Genomic DNA, 26,870 nt, shown 5'->3' on the forward strand with positions numbered 1-26,870 from the left:
AAAACACCAGGTCTCCACAAAAAGATGGGAGTTGATCATTTAACTGGGCAAGTAGTTCAAAACATTAAGAACACTCCTGGCTTTCTTCAAAATTATGGACTTGCTTGGTCATATCCACCTGGCAGGCATGAGCCCTCGGTTTACCGTCTCACCTTCCACAAAGCAAGATTGCCAAAGTGGGTAGTGCTCAAATCTCTAAGATGCCAAGGGCCACCACACCCATGTGAGGGTAAAATAGAAAATTCAGGCAGAGGGAAATGAACAGTCAAGCTGCATCTGGCACAAGAAGATGCCTGGTAATTAACAAATTTGCCTTGTGGTTATTTAATTCACTTTTAATCAACCTTTTGAAATAAGTTTCAAATATTTAATATCTATTTAATTCTGATTTAGGTTTAGCCATTTTGGTAATGAAGAGGTTTTCTGAGAGTTAACAGCAGTGAACTTCACAGAAGGATCTAATTTTACATCAAGATGGTTTAGCAGCTTCTCCAAGCAGCACCAACACAAAAGCAGAATCAATAGGATAAAAATTTACATGCCTGGTAACTCCCACTATAACTACACCTGCATGGGGCACAGTCACCACTTTGACCTGTTAGTATGTGATTTACAGAGCCTGGAGCCCAAACTGTTCAATGTGGAAGAGGTTGTCGGGTACACATCAAAGCGCCTGGGCTTAACTGTGGTGCAGCACCTGACAACACACAGCCTCCATTGTGACCAGAGGAAAAACACTAATATACATAGACATAGTCATACTTTATTGATCCCGGGGGAAATTGGTTTTCGTTACAGTTGCACCATAAATAATAAATAGCAATAGAGATAGTAATACTACTATTAGTAAATAGTAATAGTCATGGAAATAATATAGAAATAGAAAAATAATAATAAATAGTTAAATAGTAACATGTAAATTATGCCAGTAAATTATGAAATAAGTCCAGGACCAGCCTATCGGCTCAGGGTGTCTGACCCTCCAAGGGAGGAGTTGTAAAGTTTGATGGCCACAGGCAGAAATGACTTCCTATGACGATCTGTGCTGTATCTCGGAGGAATGAGTCATACGTGAGACTATGTAGAACAGAGGGTGCCAGTACATAGCTGTCTAAAAGTGGTGACGCAGGCAGATAAGGTAGTGAAGGTGGATTTTGCCATGGTCATATTTGTTGATCAGGCCAGTGGGTACAGCACCTTTGCTTCCTCAGGAGGCTAAAAAATGAAGTGTCCCCATTGATCCTCACCAATTTTTAAAGTCTGCACTATAGAAAGCATCCTGCATGATGTGTGCGAACTGCTCTGCCTGAGACTGCACAAAACTGCGGAGTTGTAGACGTAGCCCAGCACATCACCGAAACCAGCCTCCTCTCAATGGTCTCTGTCTATATTTCTTGCTGCCTTGATAAAGCAGCCAACGTAATCAAAGACCCCACCCACCTCTCTTCTTTCTCCTTCCATCCAGCAGAAAATACCGAAGCCTGAAAGCAAACACCACCAGGCTCAAAGATAGCTTCCGTCCCTCTGCTATAAGGTGATCAGTCCCTAGTATGCTAAGGTGGTCTGTTGGCCTCACAATCTATCTTGTTAAGGTCTTTTACCTTATTGCCTGCCTGCACTGTACTTTCTCTATAACTGCAACATGTTATTCTGCATTCTGTTATTGTTTCTCTCGTACTACTTCAATGCACTGATACACTGAAATGATCTGCATGCATGACATTCAAAACAATGCTTTTCAATGCGACAATAATAAACCAATTAGCCAGAGTTGGGACTTCCTGTTGCAAGTGTACAAGGAAATGGTGAGGCCACGCTTAGACTACTGAGCACAGTCTTGGTCACCTAGCAATAGCATGGATATCAATGAGTTGGAAAGAGTGGAGGAGAAATTCACAAGGACTTTGCAGGAACTGGAGGGCAGGAGAGCGAGGCTGACCTTGTAGATGTAAGAATCATGAGGGGCATAGCATAATTGAATGATTACGGTTCATTTTTCAAGGATAAAGGACACAGATTAAGATGAGAGAAGAAAGATTGAGGGGATCTGAGAGTTTTTTTTTCCCTACAGGAGATAGTGGGTATATGGAACAAGCTGCCAGAGGAAGCTGTAAAGGTGGGTAAGATTACATATGTAAAAACACTTTGACTGAAACACAGATGGAAAAAGTTAAAGAGATATAGGCCAAATTCAGGCAAATAGGACCAGCTCAGATAAATATCATGATTGGCAAGGATGAGTTCAAAGTAAATTTATTGTCAAGGTACCTACATATCAACGTACACAATCCTGAGCTTCATTTTCTTGTGGGAATACTCAATAAATCCAAGAACCATAATAGAATCAATGAAAGACCACACCAACATGGCAGACAATCAGTGTGCAGAAGATAACAAACTGTGCAAATATGAAAAGAAAGAAATAATAATAATAATAAATAAATAGAAAAAAATATTGAGAACCTGAGATGGGGGTCCTCAAAAGCGAGTCCATAGGTTGTGGGAACAGTTATCCCATTTATATCTGAAGTTATCCCAATTGGTTCAAGAGCTTGTGTTTGAAGGATACCAACTGCTCCTGAACCTGGTGGTGTGAGTCCTGAGGCTCCTGGACCTACTTCCTGCGACGAGAAGAGAGCATGACCTGGGAGGTGGAGGCCCCTAATGTTGGATGCTGCTTTCCTGCGACAGCATTTTGTGTTGGCGTGCTCAGTGGGCTTAACATAATGGACAGGGGGGTACTCCACTACTTTTTGTAGGGTTTTCCTTTCAAGAACATTGGTATTTCCATACCAGGCTATGATTCAGCCAGTTAATATACTCTCCACCATATACCTAGTGTCAAAGTTTTAGTTCATGTTGAATCTTGGCAGACTTCGAGGCAAGTAGAGGCACTGCCGTACTTTCTTTGTAATGGCCCAGGACAGACCTTCCAAAATGACAACACTGAGGAACTTAAAGCTGCTGACCCTCTCCACCTCTGATTCTCCAATGAGGATGAAAAGTGGGGCTGAAGGATCTGCCTTCATGCCGTAGAACTCCATGGCTCTATGAGTGCCAAGTGCCTCTCTCTGGAAGCTGTTATCTGCCATCTAAACTCTGACGGCTGATGACATTATCCCAGATACCACATCTGAGGCTCCAAGGATATTCCAGCAGGTTGCTCGCCGAGCTGATGGCTGTCTTTGGAAACGGTCAGTGAGTCTGTGGAGTTGGAACCTGCAGGACGTCAGCAATCAAGCTGCACCACTATAACAGCAAGTGTGCTTTTGCAGCTGTCTTTCACTCAACTGAATGAAGACCTTCTGCACACCGGCTGCTCCCAGCTGGTCTACACAGCCAAATGCATACTTCTCCCATCCAAGGGAACAATGTCTTAAAAACGTTATTGTGGACAATTTCCCTATTGTGATGCAGGAAGAGCAGAGCACAAACAGATTACATTACCTATCATTATCACAGGACTCAGCTCAGCTCAGGGACCAGCCTCCCCTCTATGGACCCTGTCTGTACTTCTTACCGCCCCTGTAAAACAGTCAGCATCATCATAAGACATCACCCGCTCCAGTCATTCGCTCTTCTTTCCTCTCCCATCGGGCAGCAAAAAAACCTGAACGCATGTACGACCAGACTCAGGGACAGATTCTATCCCCTGTTATCAGACCCTGGAATGGACTTCTTATACAAATGGTGAACTCCTGGCTTTACAAACCACCTCGTAATGATCTTGCACTTTACTATTTACTTGCACTGAACTGTTTCAGCAGCTTTTACACTTTATTCTACATTGTCCTTGTTTTAACTTATTCTAGCTGATTGCACTGTGTAATGAACAATATGCAAGAAGAGCTTTTCACTGCTCATACATACACATGACAACAACAAACCAATATCAATACTGGCTCTGAGTCTCAAAGGCTCTTTACTTCCACAAGTCCTCTCCTCCTTCCTGTTCTCCTATGGTCCACTTCCTCTATCAAGTTGCTTCTTCTCCAGCCTTCGCCCTTTCCCACCCACCTGGCTTCAGCTATCACCTTCTAACTATCCGCCTTCCCCCTCAACGGGGTAGGTTGCCAAACTATTGCTCTTCATCAAGACTCAATGCGATAAGAGTGAATAGGTCAATATTTTGTACCTTACCAGAGCAAGTATGAAATACTGTCTCCACCAGAGCAGGATAGGACATCTTCAGCACTTTGCCAAGACAAAGCACCTCGTGGGACAGCAGCTTCAAGTAATTATCCCTTACCAAATTGCTAGTGGAAAAATGCTTCATCTCACCAACACTTCACACTGGCAAGCAACTTCATTGCACCCTGGTGTATATAATAAACTAACCTGAATTTGAATATGTCATTCCATAAAGTTATATAATTAATTTTTCTATTACTGAGAAGAAAAGAAAATTTGTCTGAGTGAATTACAATAGTTGTGCTAATATCGGATCCTATTCCCATCCTTAACCATGGGAAGCCAGTCCAAGCCCTGGTGAACAGAGACCTGCACAGCTTGCTCTGACCAGCCCGTTTCAAATGATTTGCAACTTTTAATTATTTGCACATGATCCAGCACTTACTTTAGAACTTGGTGCTGGCAGGGCAAAAGGCAAAAGAGGAATCAATACAGAAAGGGGAGCCGGTGGTTTTTCTAATTTAGTGTATTGTATTTTTTATTTATATCTGTCTGAGAATAATATACCCACAGGTGTAATTGTATTATCAGGCATTTATGGCCAATGCAAAGGGCGTGTACTCATGCCAGAAAACATTTTACAAATCTGCTGGCAAGTATTTCCACAAACTTACTTTCCCCCTCCAACTTTGGTCAAAGAATTTAGCCCAAAGGACCCAGCAATAAAGGCCAATGTGGAGTAAATTATCCTTCAGTAACAACATAAACACACAGCCTCCCTACACTAAATCCTTACCTGAACACTATCACAAATCAACCTCTTTCAACACAAGCACATTCTGGTCTTAACCAAAGAGCTCCTGTCAGCTCTGGACAGAAGTTCAGTCAGACTGGCTACAGTGGTATTTTTTTTATTATTGACCCATAAATACAACTGACCAAATGTGCCCTAAAGCTCTCAGATCAAAGGAGCTGGCCCTGGCGTGAAAGCTCAGTCCTTATGACAACCTGAGGCTTATTAACGCCTGCATTCCAGAACAGCAAACTGAAACATGCAGAGATGTGGCAAGTACTGAATGGTGCTGTACTCTCCTCAACCCCTTCTTGTAGGTGAATGCTGAGATGGGCAATGTCCTTTGCCCAAACTGGGACATCTGTTACTATTTCTTTAAAAGTTAGAAATCTTGATAACTAAGAAAGTAAAGGAGTTTCAGAGATGGGAAGCTGCAAATACTCTCCAACAATTACCTCAACACAGTGGCTACATCCCAGTAATATCAGTGGCTCATCTGCTCTTATTTGTGACTGGCTTTTTATGCTATTAAGAATGCATACTAAGTAAAGTCAATTTTATTATCAAAGTACATACACGTCACCATACACAACCCTGAGATTCATTTTCCTGTGAGCATACTCAGGAAATCTACAGAATAGTAACTGTAACAATGAAAGATCAACCAGAGTGCAGAAAACAACAAACTGTGCAACTGCAAATGTAATAGCAATAAATAATGAGAGCATGAGATAAAGAGTCCTTAAAATGAGTTCATTAGTTGTAGGAATATTTCAGTGATGGGGCAAGTGAGTGTAGTTATCCCTTTTTATTCAAGAGCCTGATGGTTGAGGGGTAGTGACTGTTCTTGAACGTGGTGGTGTGAGCCCTGAGGCTCTTGTATCTTCTACCTGATGGCAGGAGTGAGAAGACAGCATGACCTCCACCTCCTCAGGAGGCCAAGGGATTTTGGTATGTCCACGTTCACCCTCACCAACTTTTAGAGATGCACCATAGAAAGCACTCTATTAGGATGCATCACAGCTTGGTGTGACAATTGTTCTGTCTAAAACTGCAAGAAACTGCAGGGAGTTGTGGGCACAGCTCATCAGATGAGAAAAGCCACCCTCTCCCTAAATGGCTCCTGTCTTCAGTTGCCTCAGGAAAACAGCAAACATAATCAGAACTACCTCCCACCTCAGAAATACCCTTTCCATTGGGCAGAAGATAAAAGGCTTGAAGAGTTGCACCACCACGTACGAGGTAGATGGAGTCATGATCTCTCAATCTACCTCACTACGACTCTTGCACTTTCCCTGTATAGCTAACTACCAATGCATTCTGTCATTGATTTTCCCTTGTACTATCTCGTATTTATGTTTTGAAATGATCTGGTCAGATGCATACAAAGCAAACACTGATGCTCTGTATTGTGGTAGATGTGACAGTCATAAACCAGTTACCAACCTTCATCCTTTTAATAAGTGGACCCTAGCTCAGCAGCACCAATGGAAAGCACGACCCAGCTGAAGGGCCTCGGCCCGAAATGTCGACTGTACTTTTTTTCCCCCATAGATGCTGCCTGACCTGCTGAGTTCCTCCAGAGTTTTCTGTGTGTTGCTCAGCTATAACAACCTGACTTGGGAATTATGACAATAATATAATGCTTGTCATGCAATGGATGTGATTAGAAAGACAAAACAGTATCTGAAATAGTGGATGGTGCACTGGCTAGGGGTTACAAGTTGGAAATGGAAACTTTAATACTCTGGAGGTGGTTACAAACACAGGACTCTGCTTGCAATACTGCGTAGTTGTTATAAATATAGACCATTTTCTGCAACACAATGGTTATTATTACAAAAAAGGACAATTCAATGGGTGCGGGTACAAATGCAGGGCAGTCGCTGCACTAATACAGTACAACATGGGAACTGTCTGAAACCTCAGCTAGAGTTAAGTCACAAATATTCAGCATTGCACAATGCTGCCACCTGGTGGCGATTCAGCAAACCACTTAAAAATACATGCAACACACATCAAAGTTGCTGGTGAACGCAGCAGGCCAAGCAGCATCTATAGGAAGAGGCGCAGTCGACGTTTCAGGCCGAGACCCTTCGTCAGGACTTAAAAATACATTATTTTTTTAAACAACACACATCAAAGTTGCTGGTGAACGCAGCAGGCCAAACAGCATCTATAGGAAGAGGATTAGCCTCTTCTCCACTTCATTAACAAAAAGTGGGTGCAAACAGATCCATGGATCTCCCGAACAAGAAAGAAGTTTCTACTTAAACAGAATTAAAAAAACACTCGGTCTCTACCATTATTTTTTTGTCAGTGAACAAAAGGCTGCTTTATGAAGACTGGGCTGATATATACTGTGCTCGATCAGTGAAGTTGATTATGAGATTGAGTGCATCTTCTGATGACATAAGATGTTTGTGGATATTGATTATCACTGTAGCGACAACTTTCTGGACCAGAGCAGGCACAACTTCTCTCATACTTATAGAGTTCGTGCTACTCATGCCATTTCAAGAAATACTTAACAATTTGTCAGAGCCGGCTGCACTGAACATTCCTTTAAATTGCAATGGAGCAGTGGGACAAGCACAAGTGCTGTAAAATTCTGACGTAGAGTGAAATGGGTGGACGAAATATACTTCTTACTGACTCAGTAAAGCACCCAGCATGAGCAAAGACCCCACCCACCCCAGATTTCTCTCTTCTCCCCCCTCTCCTTGGGCAAAAGATAGAAAAGCCTGAAAGCAGATACCACCAGGCTCAAGAGCAGTTTCTACCCTGCTGTTATCAGACACTTGTATGGACCTCTTTTCCAACAAGGTGGACTCCTGGCCTCATCTAGTACTTCATCGTATACCTGCACTGCACCTTTTTTGGTGGATTTCACACTTTATTCTGCCTTGTCATTGTTTTACCTTGTTCTAGCTTAGTGAACTGTATAATAATTTGATCTGTATAAGCAATATGGAAGACAACGGATGGTAGGGTTACAGAAGGCTATGGTCCCAGTGGGAGTAGGCAGTTTAAATGGTTCGGCATGGACTAGATGGGAAGAAGGGCCTGTTTCTGTGCTATGTTTTCTATGATTCTACGACAAGCTTTACACAGCATTTTGGTGTACGTGACAACAATAGATCAATATCAAATGCTCAATCATTAGAGAATTACAATTGGAAGAAACCTTGAGTAAAAGTTATTCCATAATAAATATCACTGTACATACTTCATTGAGACCATTGCTTCTTGCTACACCGCCACACTTTCTGATATGTAATCTGCACAGAATTTTGGGTCTGAGAGGCACCCTATGTTGCAGCTGGTCTATTCCAGGAGAGGACTGTAGACTGCAAGCCCTGTCCAAGGGGTCTGGTTACTTACAGGCTTCTTTCAGCTTCTCCTTGTCGTAATGCAAGGCTTCATAGTCATGCATGCTGATCCGATTCACACATATCTTCAGCCGTTCGGATATCGTCTGCTGACTGAAGCAGAAAATAGATAGTTTTTAAATGGAACAATATCTGAAGCTTTCATTCATAGCCAAATGTAGAAATTCTAATGACCTAGAAACAATGTTGTCTTGTCTGCTTGTCAACATATTTGGCTTGGGAAAATAAACATGATTCAATGTTGTGATGTTCTCTCACTATCTTAGAGAGGATTTATCAATTGCACTCTATGCAAAGTTCATGGGGATTGGTTATGTTTTCTTACAGTACACTACAAATGTGGAACAACATAAATAGTCATATGTTCAAAAAAAAAAGCTGCTGGAGGAACTCAACTGGTTGGGCAGCATCTCTGGAGAAGGAAAGGAATTGTCAATATTCTGAGTTGATCAGGACTGAGAGTGGAGAGGGAAGAGAGCCAGTAAAAAGAGGTGAGGTGAGGTGAACGGGTGAGTTTGGGGCCAAATTCCAGCATCTGCAGTCTCTGGAGTCTACAACTGGCCATGGGATCTGGCTGGCCATTCTTCTCTCTTGGCTCTCATTAATGAGGGTCCATGGAGGGATGTTTTGCCAGTGTCAGAACCTGCGATTCACATTGCACTCTGAAGACTTGAGTGTTTAAAAATCTAAGCTGACACTCCCTGTACAGTACAAGTGGAATGCTGCGCTGTCAAGGTTTGGTCTTTTTGGTCCAGATGAAGGGTATGAAATGTTCACTGTCTATTTCCATCCACAGATGCTGCCTGACCTGCCGAGTTCCTTTTGGATGAGTAATGAAATTGGGCCCTGTTCATCCACTTGAGGCAGATATAAAAGATGCTGTGGCAGAATTACAACCAGGGATGGTGCTCCATTGCCTACATGCCAACAATGACTTTTCCTCCATTGTCTTTTCGTGCTTAGCTTCAGAGCCAATGTGAGGTTATCCATTTTGAACTTCACAGAACAAATAGGAGCATCTGGCCCATCGAACCTATACAACCATTCACTGAGATCATGGACTCAGCTCCATCTGCCTGGCTTTTTGCATAACCATTAATTCCCCAATAATGCAAAAATCTTTCTAACTATGTCCTAGATATATTTAATGAGGTAGCCTCTATTGCTACCCTGGGTAGAGACTTCCACAGATTCTGGGAAAAGCAGTTCCACTGCATCTCCATCCTAAATCTCCATGTCCCCTTGAAACAACTTTTATGCTTCTAACTTACCTACACTTATCATAATTTTTTATGTTTCTATAAAGGCCCCCTCACTCTTCTGAATTCCAGTGAGTACAGTCCCAGGTCACTCAATCTCATTTTGGGAATCAACCTGGTGAACCTCCTCTGCACTGTCTCCATAACTAGTACATCCTTTTGCAAGTGTGGAGAGCTATTTGCAATGCTTTATTGCACTATCAGACTCTAACTGCCCTACTAATCCATTTGACCAGAGGAGCTCTTCAACTCATCACCCCCTTACCCTTATACTCAAGTCCCTTTGCAATGAGAACTCATGCACCCATTGCCTTCCTAATTGCTCGCTGTGCCTGCAAGTCACTGCTCAGTGATGTGTTTGGAAGGAAACTCAGGTCACCCTGAACATTAACATATTTGCTCAGCTTTTCTATTTTCTCTACCAGTTTGGTAATCTCATATTTTTTCTATTTGTCACACCCTTGCCCATTCGCTTAACCTGCCCACATCCCACTGAAGCCTCTCTACACACTCTAGTGGCCCACACAACTACTAAGCTTTGTGTCATCAGCAAACATGAGCATACTATACCTGATCTGAACATTCAAATCACTGATGAAGATTACGAACAATTGGGGCCCCAGCACTCATCACTGCAGTATGCGATTAGTCAGGAGAATCCCAACCAAAAAGTCATCCCTATACCCCTACTCTCTTTTCAGCCCCTCAACCAGCCCTCAATCTATGTCATTATGTTACCCCTAAAATCTGTGTGCTCCAGGTTTCCTTAACAGCTTCTTGTACAATACCATTTCAAAATTCCTTCTGAAAATCCAAATTCACAATATCTTCTTCCACATCAAAGCAGGTTCAATTGTAACATTTAAGTAATATTTTAGAAGGAAATGGTCTAAGTGTAGGTAAATGGGATTAGGTAGGTCAGGTTAGCATGGACTAGAAGAGCCAAAGGGCCTAATTCTTTGGTGTGGTAGTCTATTGAGGTTGTTACAATCTCAGAAAACTTCAAAGATCCAAGTTGATACTGCTTAATCCTACTGTTACCATGTTACTAATGATAGATTTGCACATTTTTTGCTTCGTTTCTCCTTCTCCTTTTCCTTTACTCCCACCTTTCTTGTACCAAATGCTTCCACTGGGGTTCAAGAATTGGGAGGGAGGAAGGAACTCAGGAAAATTACAATAATCAAGGCAGAGTTACTGGCATCCTGATGATTTCATCCAAGGGTCTTAAAAGAAGTGGCTGGTGAGATGGTTTCAATTTTTCAATATTTCTTAGTTTCTAGGAAAGTTTCATTAGATTGGAAAATTTAAAAAAAATGTAACTCCTTTATTCACAAAATGCAGGAAAATTCAGGAGACAGATGTCATTGGAAAAATGCGAGAAACATTTTCAGAAAGCGTTTAGAAAAACTCCAGGTAGTTGGACAAAATGAGCATGATTTGGTGTAAATGAAATTACATTTAATTTATTTGAAGTCAGATGTGGATTAAGGGAAAGCAGTGGACGTACAATTTTTAGATTTCCAGAAAGCATTTGCTAAGGCTGCATTAAACATCATTTGGAAAATAATAGCTCAAAGTGTAGGAGGTAACATTTGTACGAGGATTTAGGATTGAATGGCTAACAGAAGACAGATGGAAGGCACAAATGGGTCTTCTTTCTGATTGAGAAGATGTAATGAATAGTGTGCCACACTGAGGCCGGGACCTTAACCTTTTACAATTTAGATAAATACCTTGCATGAAAGCTTCCCGCCACTACCTGAAAGGAGTTTGTACATTCTCCCCTGGGATGGCCTCTGGGAGCTCTGGTTTCCTCCCACAGTCCAAAGACGTACTGGTTGGTAGGTTATTTGGTCATTGCAAATTATCCTGTGATTAGGCTAGGGTTAAATCAGGGATTGCTGGGCAGTGCAGCTTGAAGGGCCAGAAGGGCTTCCTCCACACTGTATCTCAATAAATAAAATAAAGTAAATTAAATTAAATGTAGAAAAATGTAATATTGTCAATTTTAGCAGAAGAACTGGGAAAAAGAACAAATTACCTACATTGTGAGAAATCACAGAGCTCCTTGGTGTCCTGGTGTGTAATTTGGCAAAAGGCTCACAGTAGATACGACAGGTAATAAATGAGGGAAGGCAGCAGTTGCCAGGGGCATTGAATATAAAGTAGAAAAGCCATGTTTCAGATATATGTGGCATTGGTGAAACTATATTTGCAGTAAAGCGTATAGCGCTGATCATCTTATTGAACAATGCCAATGCTTTGAAAGCCGTTCAGAGGTGGTTTACTAGACCTGGAAGAGGCAGATTTGTCTTACCAGAGGAGATTGGATGGATCATGCCTGCAAGTGCCTCAAAGGCAAGACAGAAGGTGCAGATGCTTTAAAACACAAACATGGGTCCAGTTTCTGGGCAAATAGGTTCACACCATCAGTCATTTATGCAGCTTTTTAGTTAGCCAATAGCAAGATGGTGAACTGGAGATGAGACTTTTTTTTTGTCATACCACTTGGATGTAAACCTGTAGTAAGTCATGATGGAAGCCACTTGCATATAATTTTAATCAAGATCAGGGGAGCGAAACTCAGGAACATTGGGGATAGAGACTGGCGAACTCAGTCCATCAACCTTGTTGTGCCATTCAAGAGATCATACTTTACTATTGATTATTCCACTTAACTTCTGATCTTGTGATCCACATACTAAACAGATGTCTAGTGATCTCAGCTTTTTAAAATCTCAATCCTTTGGGGCAGGGAAATCTTAACTGCCGCCACTAATAATGTATTAAAATGCTTTTAAGATCCTGCATACAAGTTTAGAGATGGTGCTGCCTTGATCTGGATTACTAAAGCAGAGGTAATAGCTTTATCTCCTCCACTCAAACTCCTTCATCAATTCAAACATCACATCACCCACCAGCTTCTAAGACAAGGGACACCTTTCAAGTAAAAGCACGGGTCCTGTGGTATTTTACTTCCTGACAATCGGAAAACCTCTTCCAAATTCCTCCTACTATTGGCAGTAGTAAGAGCATCACAAATTTGCAGCAAAACCACACAGATCTTTCTCCTCTTTGCACACAGACAAGACAAATGCGTACACACAAGCACACCCTTAAGTGTGATTTATACTTCTGCATCAACTTGATGTCATAGGTACAGCGTCACCGCAAACCCTATGCGGATCCCTACACTGTAGCCTGACGCGCACCTCTCCCAAAATGTAACTGCGCGTCGTGGCAACGCAGACCACAACAACTGTAATTGGTCCGCTTAGTAGCATCGCATTTCCTCCTACGCTGCAATAGCTTCCCATTGGGTGACTGAAGAGCAGGGAAGGAACTCTGGCTGCAATGCTTTCCATAAAGCTTTGCAGACCTCCGAAATTATGGAGGACGCATTTCGCTTTTACGAAAAAAAGACACTCGCTTTAAACTTGTTTACCCCGAGAAAGACTACCATGACCATGAAGCCTTGCACGGGCAGGTGTGTGCACATGCGTGACGTGTCCGAATTGCAGAGCGATGCAGACACACCAACGCACAAGTATAAATGCTCACAACGTGCATAGGGCACTTGCGTAGGCTACGGTGTCCATTTGATGCAGAAGTATAAATCAGCCTTGAGGAAGCAAGCATGCGCAAAGCAGCTACCTCCTTAAATAGTCGTTCTTATTCTCTCTTCATCTGCAATGGGTGTTACTCCTGGTCATTGTGTGAGTTGCAGCATTTACTTCAATCAATTCCTGGCATTTAACAGCCAATCCATACCACTGACACATTTTTAACGGCTTACGTTGCACTTAATCATTTCCTGGTAAATAGTCACCTCAAATTTAACCCCGCTAGATATTCAGAAACATCAATTATTAATTTCAATATGAAACTTATTCACCCACATAAAATACATCATTAATCTTCTCTCTAAAGATCTGACATTTTTGTGACCAACTTACATTCACAAAAGCAGCTTCATCAATAAACCAGGTGCAATATGGTCCACCCCTCCAGTAATGGCGTGGAATGGTGATCATCAGTAATGATTGTCACATCTCTAATCCTAACAAGTACTCTTGTGAGAAAATCAAGCCACAACCCTTTCCGTCAACTCACACCTATTTACTATGCTACCTGATTACTTTCAGACTCTTCATACTGGTTATGATGTTGTCCATCCTGGCTAAAACAGGACTAAAAAGGAAAACCTTGCACATGGACTTAGCTGCAGATCTTGTGTTATACATTAGTTTTCTAACATCCAAGCAGCCACTTACTTTTATGAAGATTCTCAACAGGACTAATTCCTAGAAAATGGAAATCAGATCTATATCATTCCACTGCTGCAACAACAAGCACTTGCGACTGCCAGGGAATTGATTTTAGATATGGCAAGCCAGAAGCTGCAAAGTTTTTAGTGATCCATAGATCTACTGATTGAAGCTGAAATCCCAATAGAACCTGTCGCTTGTAATTTAAATCCGGATTCCAAATGAATACTCCCTTAGCGATCAGTACTCCGAACACATATTGTGCAAAGCACAGTGTTTTGCAGCATTCTATTATGCACACAGTTCTGCAATGAATGAACGTTTTGTACCATCTCTAAACTATGACACCAGACAGAACTGCAGCATTCAAGAAACCTAATGATTAGAGGATCACCATGTGCCGTGTTGTAGGACCATGATCGTTCTTGGCAAATTTTTCTGCAAAAATGGTTTGTTTATTCTGGGCAGTGTTTTTACAAGACAGGTGACCCTAGCCAGTAGGGTCAGGACTTCTGTTATGCACCAGCTGTTCATACAACCATCTACCACCTGCTCCCATGGCTTCATATGACCCTGATCTGAGGGATAAGCAGGTACAACACCTTGCCCAAGGGTGACCTGCAGACTAGCGGAGGGAAGCAGCGCCTTCCACCTCCTTTGGTAGAGACGTATCTCCACCCTACCAGCCCACATTAGAGGATGAGGTTCTTAAAATCCGATGGCTCCCATAATTGCAGTCACAGAAAAAAAAAGACCCTTTGGATCCATATGCCTAATCCTTTTTCATGGAACATTCTTAGTTACTGTAACAATATTGCTTCACTGAAAAATCCACGTAAAATGTATCACATACAAGAACAAAATTAGCTAAGAGGAGAAAATCAGGAGCTCAGGGTTCCCTGGTAACCACAGATATCACATGACGAACTAGCAAAATCACATGTTTTTTTTAAGAAGGTCAAAGCAACTTCCCAATGGTTGATTAGTACTCACTCATTGAGCAGGGGAATGGATGTCCTCCTCTTGGTCTTCTGTACCATGTTAGCCTGGTTCCGCAATGAGATCCGAATGATGGACGGTGCAAGCTTGCACGGCTCCCCGTCAACCTGCATCGGAATCGACTTGTATGTCGTTAGCGTCACTTCACGGCACTGGTTGAGACGCTCCCCATGTCCACCAACTTGCAGAGCAGCCTTGGTTGCAACAAAGATGGAGAGAAGCCAATTCAATGCAAAGACAAAATGCCAACATAAGCATCAAGCTTCACTTTCCTTTACCAGAGGCTGCATTCGCTTTCAGGGCCTCAGTAGAGCATTGGACCAATTTCAGAACAAGCAGCTGGCCCTCAAACTAGGAATTTACTGTCAGGCAGAGTGAAGATGCTCATAAGACAACTGGGATTCGGAGCAATTCAGAGCAAGTAGTAAATGTAAAACCCATGGTCATACAACAAGCGCTAAAACGTTTCCACATGTGTAACACTAAAATGAAGCAAGGACAGACAGACTTGAGTTGCAGATTAATTCTGACCTAACAGAATGATGCAGAAAGCTTCAATGGCTGAACAGCTGTTTCCAATACTAGTTTTTAAATATTAAACACAACTGAAGGCAAAAATACCATTTTGAACTACAGTTAGCAGAGACAGTTCCAAAAACTCAAGGCAACAGAGACATACCAAAGATGCCATTGTGAAGCCAATCACCTCGATACACCCATCATCATGACGTTGTGGCTCAAAATCATGATGTTCACCTGGATTTCCCCATGGCACAGTGCCAGCACAGTACCTGCAACGATTTAAATAAAAATGCATGTTTTACAGTTGTATGGCCTTTAGGTCTATCCTCAATCTTGAGTAAGGTGTCAGCAGGGCCATTTAGAGACAAGAAGATTTTGTCAAGACTACTTGGCTCCAAACCAAATTACAATCTTGTTCCAGATATGCACAATACAGCTTGGATTCTGGCAATAAAGAAGAAATGAGTCACTGCATTTGATATCAAGGAAACATTTGACCCAAGTCTCACATCAAGATAAAACCAGTCAATGTAAATTACATGGAACCCTCTTCCACTTATTAGCCAGACTTCAAAGGAGGTCATACTTGTTGATGACCAAATACTGTATTTCACAGAGTCATATAGCTCAGCAAAAGGCCCTCTGGTCCATCTCGTCCATGCTGAACATCAAGCATCTATCTGGACTAATTCCAATAACAAGCACTTGGTTTGTAGCCTTTTATACTTGGACAATTCAAGTGCCTGCCTGGATATTCCTGAAATGTTGCGACAGGCCCTGTCACCACCAACTTAGGCAATGCATTTTGGATGCACTTCTCTTTTTTAAATACAGATAAGGAGTGTTCTTTTAATCCTACTTTGTCTGGCTCTGTATAGATATTGCTATTTTGGTTCTTAACAGTCTTTCCCTGGTTATCATCTTGCTCTTAAAATTCTTACAACATACTCAGGATTGTCTTAATCGTGCTCACCAGTGTTGTTTCGTCGTTCCTATTCACTCGGCTAATTTGTTTTTACAAACGTATTACCCACCTACATTTTCTATTCCATTTCTATATATCTCTATACACACCATATATTCCTTTTTTAAAAAATCTAACCCTTAATATCCGAGGACTTCCTATCCTGCTAAAGGAGCCCTTCCAATGACCGAAGCTCATGGGATAGTGAACATCAAAAAATGACTAGTTAATTATTCACCTAGTCTGCTTCAGGCTTGAATATAGGTTCAATGCTCAGAGTGGGAGGACAAAGGAGTCGTTTCAAACTGTGTACGAACACTGACACTGTTGCTGTTCGTCCATCGTTGTCGATGAAGACCTCGACGCCATTTAATGATGGTGTCGAGACTAGCGCTTGATTTGGACTTAAGTAAGGGACAGTTGTGCAGCATCAGCCTCACTCTCTCTTCCCAATTCTCATCTGGATCCAGTGGCAAGACAAGAGTCCATACGGCTGGAGATGGGACTAGGCGCAGTGGATGACCAGGACATCCTCTGTGTCATGTCATGCTCTACACGTTCCACAACGCTCGCAGAGACCGCCTTCTTGACCATTGGACCTTCCACCGGTCTTGTCCACTCAATCTGCCGGAGTCTGTCTTCACATGCCGGGATAGACAACTCCCTATCTCACCGAGGGTTTGAGACCCGTCGGCTACCCTCATCTGGTTTAGCCAGCTTGTCGAGGCCGTTGCCCGGGCTGTGGCCACTGTCACATTCAAACAGCTATGGGGAGCCACAGGTGACAGCTGAGTGCCAGGTGGGGACTAAAGGTGGGCAAACTGCCTGAAAAGGACACAACTTGTTCCCCCACCAGAGATGCTACCCCTCCCTGACACCAGGGTGTGACTGAAACACAAGGCAAGTTAACTCAGTAGAGATTAGGGATCAAGAGAAACTTCACCTTGGAATGTTCAGGAAGACAATGCACTGTAGTTTTAAATCTTGAATTTTTGATGTCAGGTCTGTCCCATCACACTGTTGGGAACAAAGAACAGGAGAAATGTGAGGCTTACAAACCAGTTCAGAGACCCGCAGCATTTTGTATGTGATTATCTAAATGGATTACGACAAAGGCTTCAGTTAGGAATATTTAGTGGCCCAAATGGGGAAATTACTAACTAGCAGTGTCAACGCAAAAATAAAATGCTATTCTCACTAATTACGAGTCATACTTCAATGCTTAGATAGGTTAACTGCTGTCACAATTAATGTTAATCACAATCATGAATAAAATACAGCTTAAACACATAAATAAAATACATTTAAAAAATCACATCATTTTCAATGAGAGCAGCCCCCATCAATCCACATATCAGACTTAAATAAAAAATTTTTTGTGTGCTTTGAGCTAGAGGGTACCTCTGAATTCATTAACAATCTTGGGATTGGGGAGGCATACAGAACAGATGATGAGTATGTATTTACATTTGTAGAATATGAACAGAGAGCTGTTTCCAAAGGAGCTGCACTAACAATTTAGTTTTTCCACACTCACACTCTAAAGAATTATAAATTTGTTTGCTGACGATGGTGAGATAAGGGATCAAAAATATTTAAGATCAACATGAGGGGCTTCTTTATGCTGGGGATTGTACATCATTGCCATCCTCAACATAGGTCTGCAACTACAGATGATGTTGAGGACACTTTAGGCTGACTTTGATAGAATTCTGGTCAATAAGAGAATTGCAGCCAAACCCACCCATGGGAAAGGCTTCGGGAGTAAACCCCAAGGAAGAAACCTAGAGCCAGGGTCCCTAAGGCAGTTTGATGTTGTTTGCAACTTCACTCTGGCAGCCTCTGCGACAACACCTGTGCTAAAGTATATCGGCACTTGCCCTTCCCTTGGACTACATCAGTGACATGGAGGGGGGAACCTGTTGCATAGGTAACAGCCAGTTCCTCAAATCTTCCCGCCCAGGATGCGCCCTGGAGAAGACACATTCCACCACAGGTGTAAACCCATGATCCTGGGATCGGCGGCTGCCTACTATTTAAGAGAATTGAGGGAATAGGGGACTGAGCAGAAAACTGGAGGTGGTTTGGGATGAGCCATTAATATCAGAATTAATACGGTCTTTCAGTCTTTCCACTTTTCCTGCTCTCAGTACATAGCGACGAACAGAAAGCTGCAGAGAGATTTTGAGATTCCACAGCTGATCTAAAAAGCAATGTTACTCAACTGGTATGGCGGGCTGACTGGTGGCAGATGGACTTTAATTGTGATCTGTGTGAGGTGACGAATTTCGGGTGTGACTTGGTAAGGGCAGGACCCTTCTCATTAATGGTAGGAGCACAGGAGTATTAAGGCACAGAGTGGCCTCACTGTGCATGTCCAAGCATCCCCATAAGTGGCAGCACAAGTAGGATCGGTGAAGAAATGGCCATGGTACGGAGTATAAGAGTAAGGAATATTGTCGAAACAACATGATAAACTATTGGTTAGGCCACAGCTAGAATACTTCGTGCAATTCAAGTCACCAGATGACAGGAAGGACCTGATGATACTGGAGAGGGTGCAGGATGCCGTTGGGGGTGGGGGGGGGGGGTGGAATAGAACATTTTAGTAATGAGGAGGGTCTAGATAAACTGGGTATGTTTTCCCAAGGATGTTGACGGGAGGATCTAACCAAGGTATATAAAATTATGATAGGGTAGATATTTTTAAAAAATGGATCTTCATGTTAGCGATATCAAAGAGCAGGAGGCATTGGTTTAAATGAGGAGCAGGAGGTTTAGAGAGGATCCAAGGAAGATATTTTTCCCCCTCACACAGTGTGCAGTTTCAATCTGAAACAGACTGCCTGAGAAGGTAATGGAGGCAAAATTTAGGCAGTATCTGGGCAGGAATCAACAGATAGTAAATGGTATTCGTTTAGATGGGTACTTAATTGTCAGAATAAGCATGGTAGACCAAATAGGCTGTTTACATACTGGATGACGATGACTTAAAATAAATGGGCAAATCTATGGCTGATAGATTTTAACGTGGGAAAGCGTAAGGCTATCCACTCTGCATCCATAAAGCTTGGAGCAGAATAATTCAGAGTAATCGCTAGGGAGATGAAAGTTAGAAATATTTAATAGCTCAAAAAGAGCAAGCATTAAATCATGCACAATATATAATTTCAATAATGCTAGTCTTTATCTTAAGTGGGGTGATTGCACAGAAAACAACCACTGTAAAAATGCCTTCTGTTACAATCCCCAACTATGTGATATTATAGTTATCCAGCCATTGACCAATGGGACACATACCTAAAGCCAAGTTATTAATTTATGTTGGGAAAGCATGTGCTTCAACACCAGCCACAGAAACTAAGCCTATGTACCTCCTCTCGGTCTGGTAAATAATCACATATCAGAACTGCTTTCTGTCCTTATACGAAATTCTTACCCATACACAACAGGGTCTTTTATCCTAGCGGTTTCAAACCAGCTAATAATTCTGTCATGTGGCACTTTATCAACCGCCACTTAGAAGTACCCTCACCTTCCTCTCACTGAGAAGCTTCAACTTCATCAGTTTCATCATTGTCTTTCAATTTGCCTTTTGCTGGCTTCCATTAACTAATATATCCTTGTTGAAGTGACTGTTGCTTTACCCTGGATGACTGTTTCTAGAGATTCTCCCTTCCAGCATTAAACTCACAGGCAGTAATTACTGGGTTTATGTTAACTCAGTTTTAGCTGAGCCAAGCAGCAATTTGTAATTCTCCTGCCCTCTCAAAGTGAATCTGTATCTTTTGATGACTACAATCATTGTGGCTACTTCAAATACAACCAGCCTTTGAGGATCTCCTCTTCATCAATTTTTAGCTCATCCAGCATCTAATCTATCTTTTTGTACACTTTGAACAGTATCTTCTTCCTTGAAGAAATTACACTAAGTAGTCAGGTAGTACCTCAACGGTACCCTCCACCTCAATGTCATCTTCTGTTTGCTCCCTTTATTTCCTAACCAGTAGGAGAATTCAGTTTCTTTTTAATATTCTCAATGTTCCCATATTTCATCTTTCACATTCAATTCCCTTCTGAGGTAGTCCTTAATGCCAAAATGATTTGAGTCTAATACCATGTGGCATTAGTGTTAAAGCTAGAGTTAGATTATTTAAAGGTGACATTCAAAAGCATTTCTTGCCACAACGTACAACGAGTTCCTTTTCCCAAGAGTTTCTAAGGTCAGATAAGGCATACATCAAACTTCAATTAATTAAATGACACAACAGGCTCAAAAGGATGAATGGCTTACCTCTGTCAGAGAATGGAATACTGTGAGAGTCTATGACAAGTGTCCTCACAGTTTACTGGGAATGTGACATAGATCCTCGTATATTACTGGAATAATGACAGATCACTGAGATGTGATATGTATGAATCCTCAAAGATGGCTGGGGATGGGCAAATCTCCTTGCAGGTTACATGCACTCCCAAGGAATTAAAGAGGTGAAACAAGATTATCTAGAATACTGGAATAGGGTTCACAGCCTTGTGTTCTCTGAGCAAAATTCCATGTACTTACCACCACCTTAATATGCTTGGCCAAATCCTTGGAACTTCCCGTTAAGAAATCTGAAACTGCTGTCTAAATAACAGAGGAGAGAATGACACAGTTATATGGGTGAGCAACACCAGAAGAGAAAATGGCAGCTAGAGCTTCAGTCAAACAATCAAGGACAGATCTTTGCAGATCGTATTCATGATACATTCAAGATGTATTTGCTCTTCCTTCAGCCATCGTATCTAGAGTTCATATAGATTCCTGGAAAACAATCGCACTCCCACATCTAAACTAACGCCATTTCAGAGATTCAGTGAAGTGGCCCAGAATGGGATGACCTCTGATTTTCTTGGCTCCTGCCTTGGTCTCACTATACTGGGGCCCACACCCAATGGCAATTCTCCAGGTCTGATGGCCTGACAAGCTTTATGCACATTACAATGACACTGAGAATACGGACACTGTTAACAGGGAGGCTGTCAATCATCATGTGCCGCATCATATGACAATGATTGTTCTTGGCAGATTTTTCTACAGAAGTGGTTTGCCATTGCCTTCTTCTGGGCAATGCCTTTACAAGATGGGTGACCCCAGTCATTATCAATACTCTTCAGAGATTGTGTCTACCTGGCATCAGAATTTGTGATATGCACCAGCTGCTCATACAACCATCCACCACCTGCTCCCACGGTTTCACTGGTGGGGGAGAGGGGGGCGTTAAACAATTGCTACACCTTGCTGAAGAGTTACACCTGCAGGCTCGTGGAGGGAAGGAGGACCTTACACCTCCTTTGGTTGAGATGTAGCCCCAGCCTACCACCAACAAGAGAAAATCGGCAGATGCTATAAATCCAAGCAACACACCACGCATGGCTATTGGCATATGCTGTAATTGAAATCTCCATCATCCCTCCCCATTTATCATACTTCAACCAACAAGTGCCGCTCTTTTCCAACCAAAGTTGCTCTGCACTCATCTACTTCTTCTGTCAGTAGCATTGGCTGGGTATTACTGCTGGGAAGGGCTACAATGAGAAACACAGTGACATGCTTAGTTTAAATTAACACACAGTGTTTGCGTCTGTTGGAGGAACTCAGCATTGATACCCGGAAAGAAACTGTTGAAGTTTCAGGCCAAAACCCTGCATCAGGACTTTGCTCCCACTAACGCTACTCAACCCACTGAGTTCTTTCCACTGTGTGTTGCCCCAGAGTCTAGCATCTCCAGTCTCTTGTGTCTCTGTTTGATTTAAATGGCTGAAGTGCACATCTGATTGCTGCAAATTCAACAGTCACCGGCCTACGTTGAGCTATTCTTGTCACTTACCCCAGCGTAGAACATTTTATTCCAAAATCGACTGCTAAATTTCTCTGGTTTAGCCTCTGAAACAGGAAATTAAGCATTAGTGACATCTAACAATAAAAATGAAATGCAAGTCACTCAACAATGAACAAGTCCATCATTCCCTGTTTACAAGCATGTGCATTACCAATCAATAATTCAGGATCAAAATAAATATTGTTCCTTTAAAAAAAAGCCAGAATCAATTCTGTTTTGAAATTGAGACTGTCTAATTATTTTACTTTAAACTGAGATCTATAGTCAAAACTCTTATCAAGACAACTCTTAGGGTTCAGTTCCAAAAACTGCTATTAAGACCACAAGACATAGTAGGGGCAGAATTAGTCCACTCAGCTCAGAGTCTACTCTGCTGTTCCATCAAGGCCGAACTATTTATCCCTCTCAACCCCATTCTCCTGCCTTCTCCCCATAACTTTATTCTTCGAATTAACAAAGGAAAGTTAACATAACTTTGACATCAAATAAGGTATGTTGTGTGTGTGATCTCCAAACCCACAGGTGTGAAGATCTCATCAAAACAAGGGCAGAGATCAGCTCTATTCTACTGTCACTTCTGGAGTTCCATGTTGTTCACAGGTCAAAACATCAGTACAAGTTGGACAATACTGCCAACAGAAACACTGACTACTTAACAACTAAAAGCACAGAGCAAAGATCTCAGATCAACCTATCAAGCAGTAGTAAATGAAGGCAACTCGACCTGCTGTGTTGTCTAGAAGACGTTTCGCCACTCATCCCAGAGGCTTCCTCAGTACAGATCCATGGCGGGTAGTCTCCAGCTGATAAACTCTGAGTTGTTTAAAGGTACAGCAATCACATGAGGGTCGTTAAGAGTTGTGGAGGTAATGAGAGATTCATTGGTCTTATCTTTGCATGAATAGACGTGTGAACTGTTGTGGAGATGTTAGGATTGTACTGTAAGTAGCTGATGTATTCTGTGATGGCTTGCACCTCATGGATTGACAGCCATGAATACCTTCCTCGAATTCAATGCAGTCCTAACATCTCCACAATAGTTCGTACCTTCATTCATGCAAAGATAAGACTAAAGGCCTCAAAGCTCTCCGCTTCTTTCTGGACACCAGACCTAACCAGATCACCTCCACCACCACTCTCCTCCAACTAGCGGAACTTGCCCTCATTCTAAATAATTTTTCCTTTGGCTCCTCCCACTTCCTTCAAACAAAATGGATAGCCATGGGCACTCGCATGGGTCCCAGCTATACCTGCCTGTTTGTCGGCTATGTGGAACAGTCTGTATTATAAGCCTATACTGGTGACTGTCCCGCACTTTTCCTGTGCTACATCGACGACTGCATTGGTGCTGCTTCCTGCACCCATGCTGAACTCCTCAACTTCATCCACTTTGCCTCCATCTTCCACCCTCCCCTCAAGTTTACCCAGTCCATTTCTGACATCTCCCTCCCCTTTCTTGATCTCACTGTCTCTATCTCTGGAAACAGCTTATCCATCGATGTCCATTATAAACTCACGCACTCTCACAGCTACCTGGACTATACCTCTTCCCACTCTGTTATTTGTAAAAACGCCATCCCTTCCTTCAATTCCTGTCTCCATTGCAGGATGAGGCTGTTCATTCTAGAACAAAGGAGATGTCCTCCTTCTTCAAAGAAAGTGGATTCCCTTCCTTCACCATCAACTTTGCCCTCAACCACATCTCTTCCATTTCATGCATGCCAGCTCTCACCCCATCCTCCCACCATTCTACCAGGGATAGGGTTCCTCTTGTCCTCACCTACCACCCCACCAACCTCTGCATCCAGCACATAATTCTCTGTAACTTCCACCATCTCCAACGGAATCCCACCACCAAACACATCTTTCCCTACTCCCCATTTTCTGCTTTCCACAGGAATTGCTCTGTATGCGACTCTCTTGCCCATTTGTCCCTCCCCACTGATCTCCGTCCTGGCACTTATCCTTGCAAGCAGAGTAAGTGCTACACCTGCCTCTACATCTCCTCCCTCACCACCGTCCAGGGCCCCAAACAACCCTTCCAGGTGAGGTGGCACTTCACCTGAGAGTCTGTGGGGTCATATACCCGGTGTGGCGTCCTGCATATCAGTGAGACCAGACGCAGATTGGGAGACCGCTTCACCGAGCACACACACTTATCTGCTAGAAAAAGCGAGATCTCCCAGTGGTCACCCATTTTAATTCCACTTCCCATTCCAATATGTCCATCCATGGTCTCCTCTACTGTCATGATGAGGCCACACTTAGGTTGGAGTAACAACGCCTTATATTCCGTTTGGGTAGCCTCCAACCTGATGGCATGAACATTGACTTCTCTAACTTCCGGTAATGCTCCCCATCCTCACTTTTTCACCATTTTCCATGTCCTTTTCCTCTTCTTGCCTTATCTCCTTGCCAACCCATCACCTCCTTCTGGTGCTCCTTCTCCATTTTCTTTCTTCTGCGGACTTCTGTCTCTTTCACTAATCAACTTCCCTGCTCTTTACTTCATCCTTCCCCATACACTGGTCACCTTGTGCTTCTCTTTCCTTCCCCCTCCCACCCACCTTTTAAATCTACTCCCCAGCCTTTTTCCCTCCAGTCCTGCTGAAGGGTTTCAGCCCGAAACATCAATTGTACTCTTTTTCTAGATGCTGCCTGGTCTGCTGAATTCCTCCAGCATTTTGTGTGTGTTGCTCAAATTTCCAGCATCTGCAGATTTTCCTCTTGCATAAAACTAATGACCCTCTCATTACCTCTATGACTCCTAATGACCGTAATGTGATTGCGATACCTTTGAACAGCTCACAAAGTTTATAAGACGAAGTCTAGCCACCATGGATTAGAACTGAAGAAGCCTTTTGGATGAGTGCTAAAACATCTTCTAGACAACACAGCAAGTCCAATTTACCTTGATTTACTACTGCTTGATATACAATGACCTGGATAACTGAGAACCTTCAAAGACATTCAGATCAACAATAACAATCATGCACCAATTGTGGCAGCAAATCATCTCGGGCCTGTGCAGTAATACGAGATCTACAGGGAGGAGTTGAGTGGAGACGGCGAAGGGTGTGCTGTCTGTGAAGATGTCACAAGAAGAATGCGGTCAACAAGTAGCAATGGTGATTCCAAATATGTGTACTTACTTGATCCTGATCAACCGTGACCTGCTGTGGAATGACTGAACACAGGTGGCCTCTAACTCAGTCAGGGCAGATAAAATGGAAATCACAGCACCAAAATAAAAGGTCTTCTGTTTCAAGACTTGCACTACATGATTCACCGACAGACTGACCAGGTTACGGGAACAAATTAAGCTCCATCTCTGGGGTTCCAAGGAACGGTTCTCATGTCAACCTACCTCTGGACTCGTGAAACTCGAGAGTCACATGTGCATCGAAGCCAAGGCTAAAGTAGTTGTTGAAAACATCAAGTGGAAGCTATGAAGAAAGAGAAATTTATCTTCATGAAAATCTGCATCACCGTGAATAGAAATCTTTCTGATGGCGAATCAGAAGGGCAATGCATGAAGAAAATAACATTAGGTAGGATTCAAGCAGCACTGGTGGCTAATACTTCAATGTGGTACGTTCCTACAATAGGTTAAATGAATGACCCACAGGAAGAGTTTTCTAGGTACAGGGTCAGGTTGACACTGTGCTTTGAAACCTGTTCCTATAGCTGACAGCTCTCCCCAGGACAGAAAACAACTTACAGAACCAACCTGCTCATGTAGAGAAGAGTACACACCAGCAACAGTGCCCATTATGCACCTTAGATGACTGCAAGTCTATCCTAACAAACAAGATAGAGACTCTGGGAACAGTACAAATAAGGTTGAAAAAAAATTAAGGGTTGTAACTATCAGGGAAAGCTAAACAGGATGGCTTTTTTTTCTCAATAGAAGGACAAGAGGGTCCCTGTTTGAGGTCTTTAAAATACGAAGAGTTCTGCAGAGACATGGCCATTAACCTGGACTCAATGAGAAGAGTTGGTTAAAGGGTTACATTGCAATGAAGGGGGAGTGCGTGTGGGTGGAGAAGCATGAAAGACATACCAAAGCAAGATGAGCAAAGGGGTTTGTTCATAAGAATAACAATGTGGAAATGCTCAAAGTGTGGAGGCTATAGTATAATTGGAAATTATTTGGGCATATCGAAAGGCAGAGTCAGTGAACATTTGTGGTACAGCCAAGAAAAGGAGTATCACAGTTAATACAGTGTTTCAAGAGGAGAGTTATTGGGGAATGAGAATTGTTGGAAGTTTTACTGTAAGCGATGTTACTCTGACAATTTTGCCTAAAATTCAATTATATACCATTATTTTTCAGCATTCTACAGAATTCAAATTTTATGATTTTACACTATGTGATAAAAAAAACATTTCTAGGGCATTTCACACAAATGTGGAAATTCAGCTGGGTACTTACCAGTGTGAATTGCCCTTACACCCAATGATGTTAAGTTTGCATCATATTGTTTTAGATTATATCATTCCCCAACAACTCTCCTCTTGAAGCACTATAGAGTAATCCGGCTTGAGAGTTCCCATCACTGGGCACATCCAGGACAATCTGCTCTTCACAAATTATTATCTGTCAACAGTGCACAGCACCAAGCTCTCACTGACTGATTCCTGGTACAACAGAACT

General features: G+C 42.4%; 1 protein-coding gene across 8 annotated transcripts in view; it reads right to left on the reverse strand.

Moving 5' to 3' along the window:
* dgkza (diacylglycerol kinase, zeta a) overlaps positions 1-26,870 on the reverse strand; it is a 708,940-nt gene that overhangs the window by 202,169 nt on the left and 479,901 nt on the right. For all 8 annotated transcript variants that reach the window (XM_063062203.1, XM_063062202.1, XM_063062204.1 and 5 more), the window contains 7 exons: positions 25,581-25,659; positions 22,202-22,257; positions 20,896-20,958; positions 17,275-17,348; positions 15,525-15,636; positions 14,840-15,039; positions 8,309-8,409 (listed from right to left, as the gene is read on the reverse strand). In XM_063062203.1, the coding sequence (XP_062918273.1) occupies positions 8,309-8,409; positions 14,840-15,039; positions 15,525-15,636; positions 17,275-17,348; positions 20,896-20,958; positions 22,202-22,257; positions 25,581-25,659 (685 nt within the window). The remainder of the gene's footprint in view (positions 1-8,308; positions 8,410-14,839; positions 15,040-15,524; positions 15,637-17,274; positions 17,349-20,895; positions 20,959-22,201; positions 22,258-25,580; positions 25,660-26,870) is intronic.

This window comes from Mobula hypostoma, chromosome 11 (genome assembly GCF_963921235.1).
Source record: "Mobula hypostoma chromosome 11, sMobHyp1.1, whole genome shotgun sequence".
Classification (NCBI taxonomy): Eukaryota; Metazoa; Chordata; class Chondrichthyes; order Myliobatiformes; family Myliobatidae; genus Mobula; species Mobula hypostoma.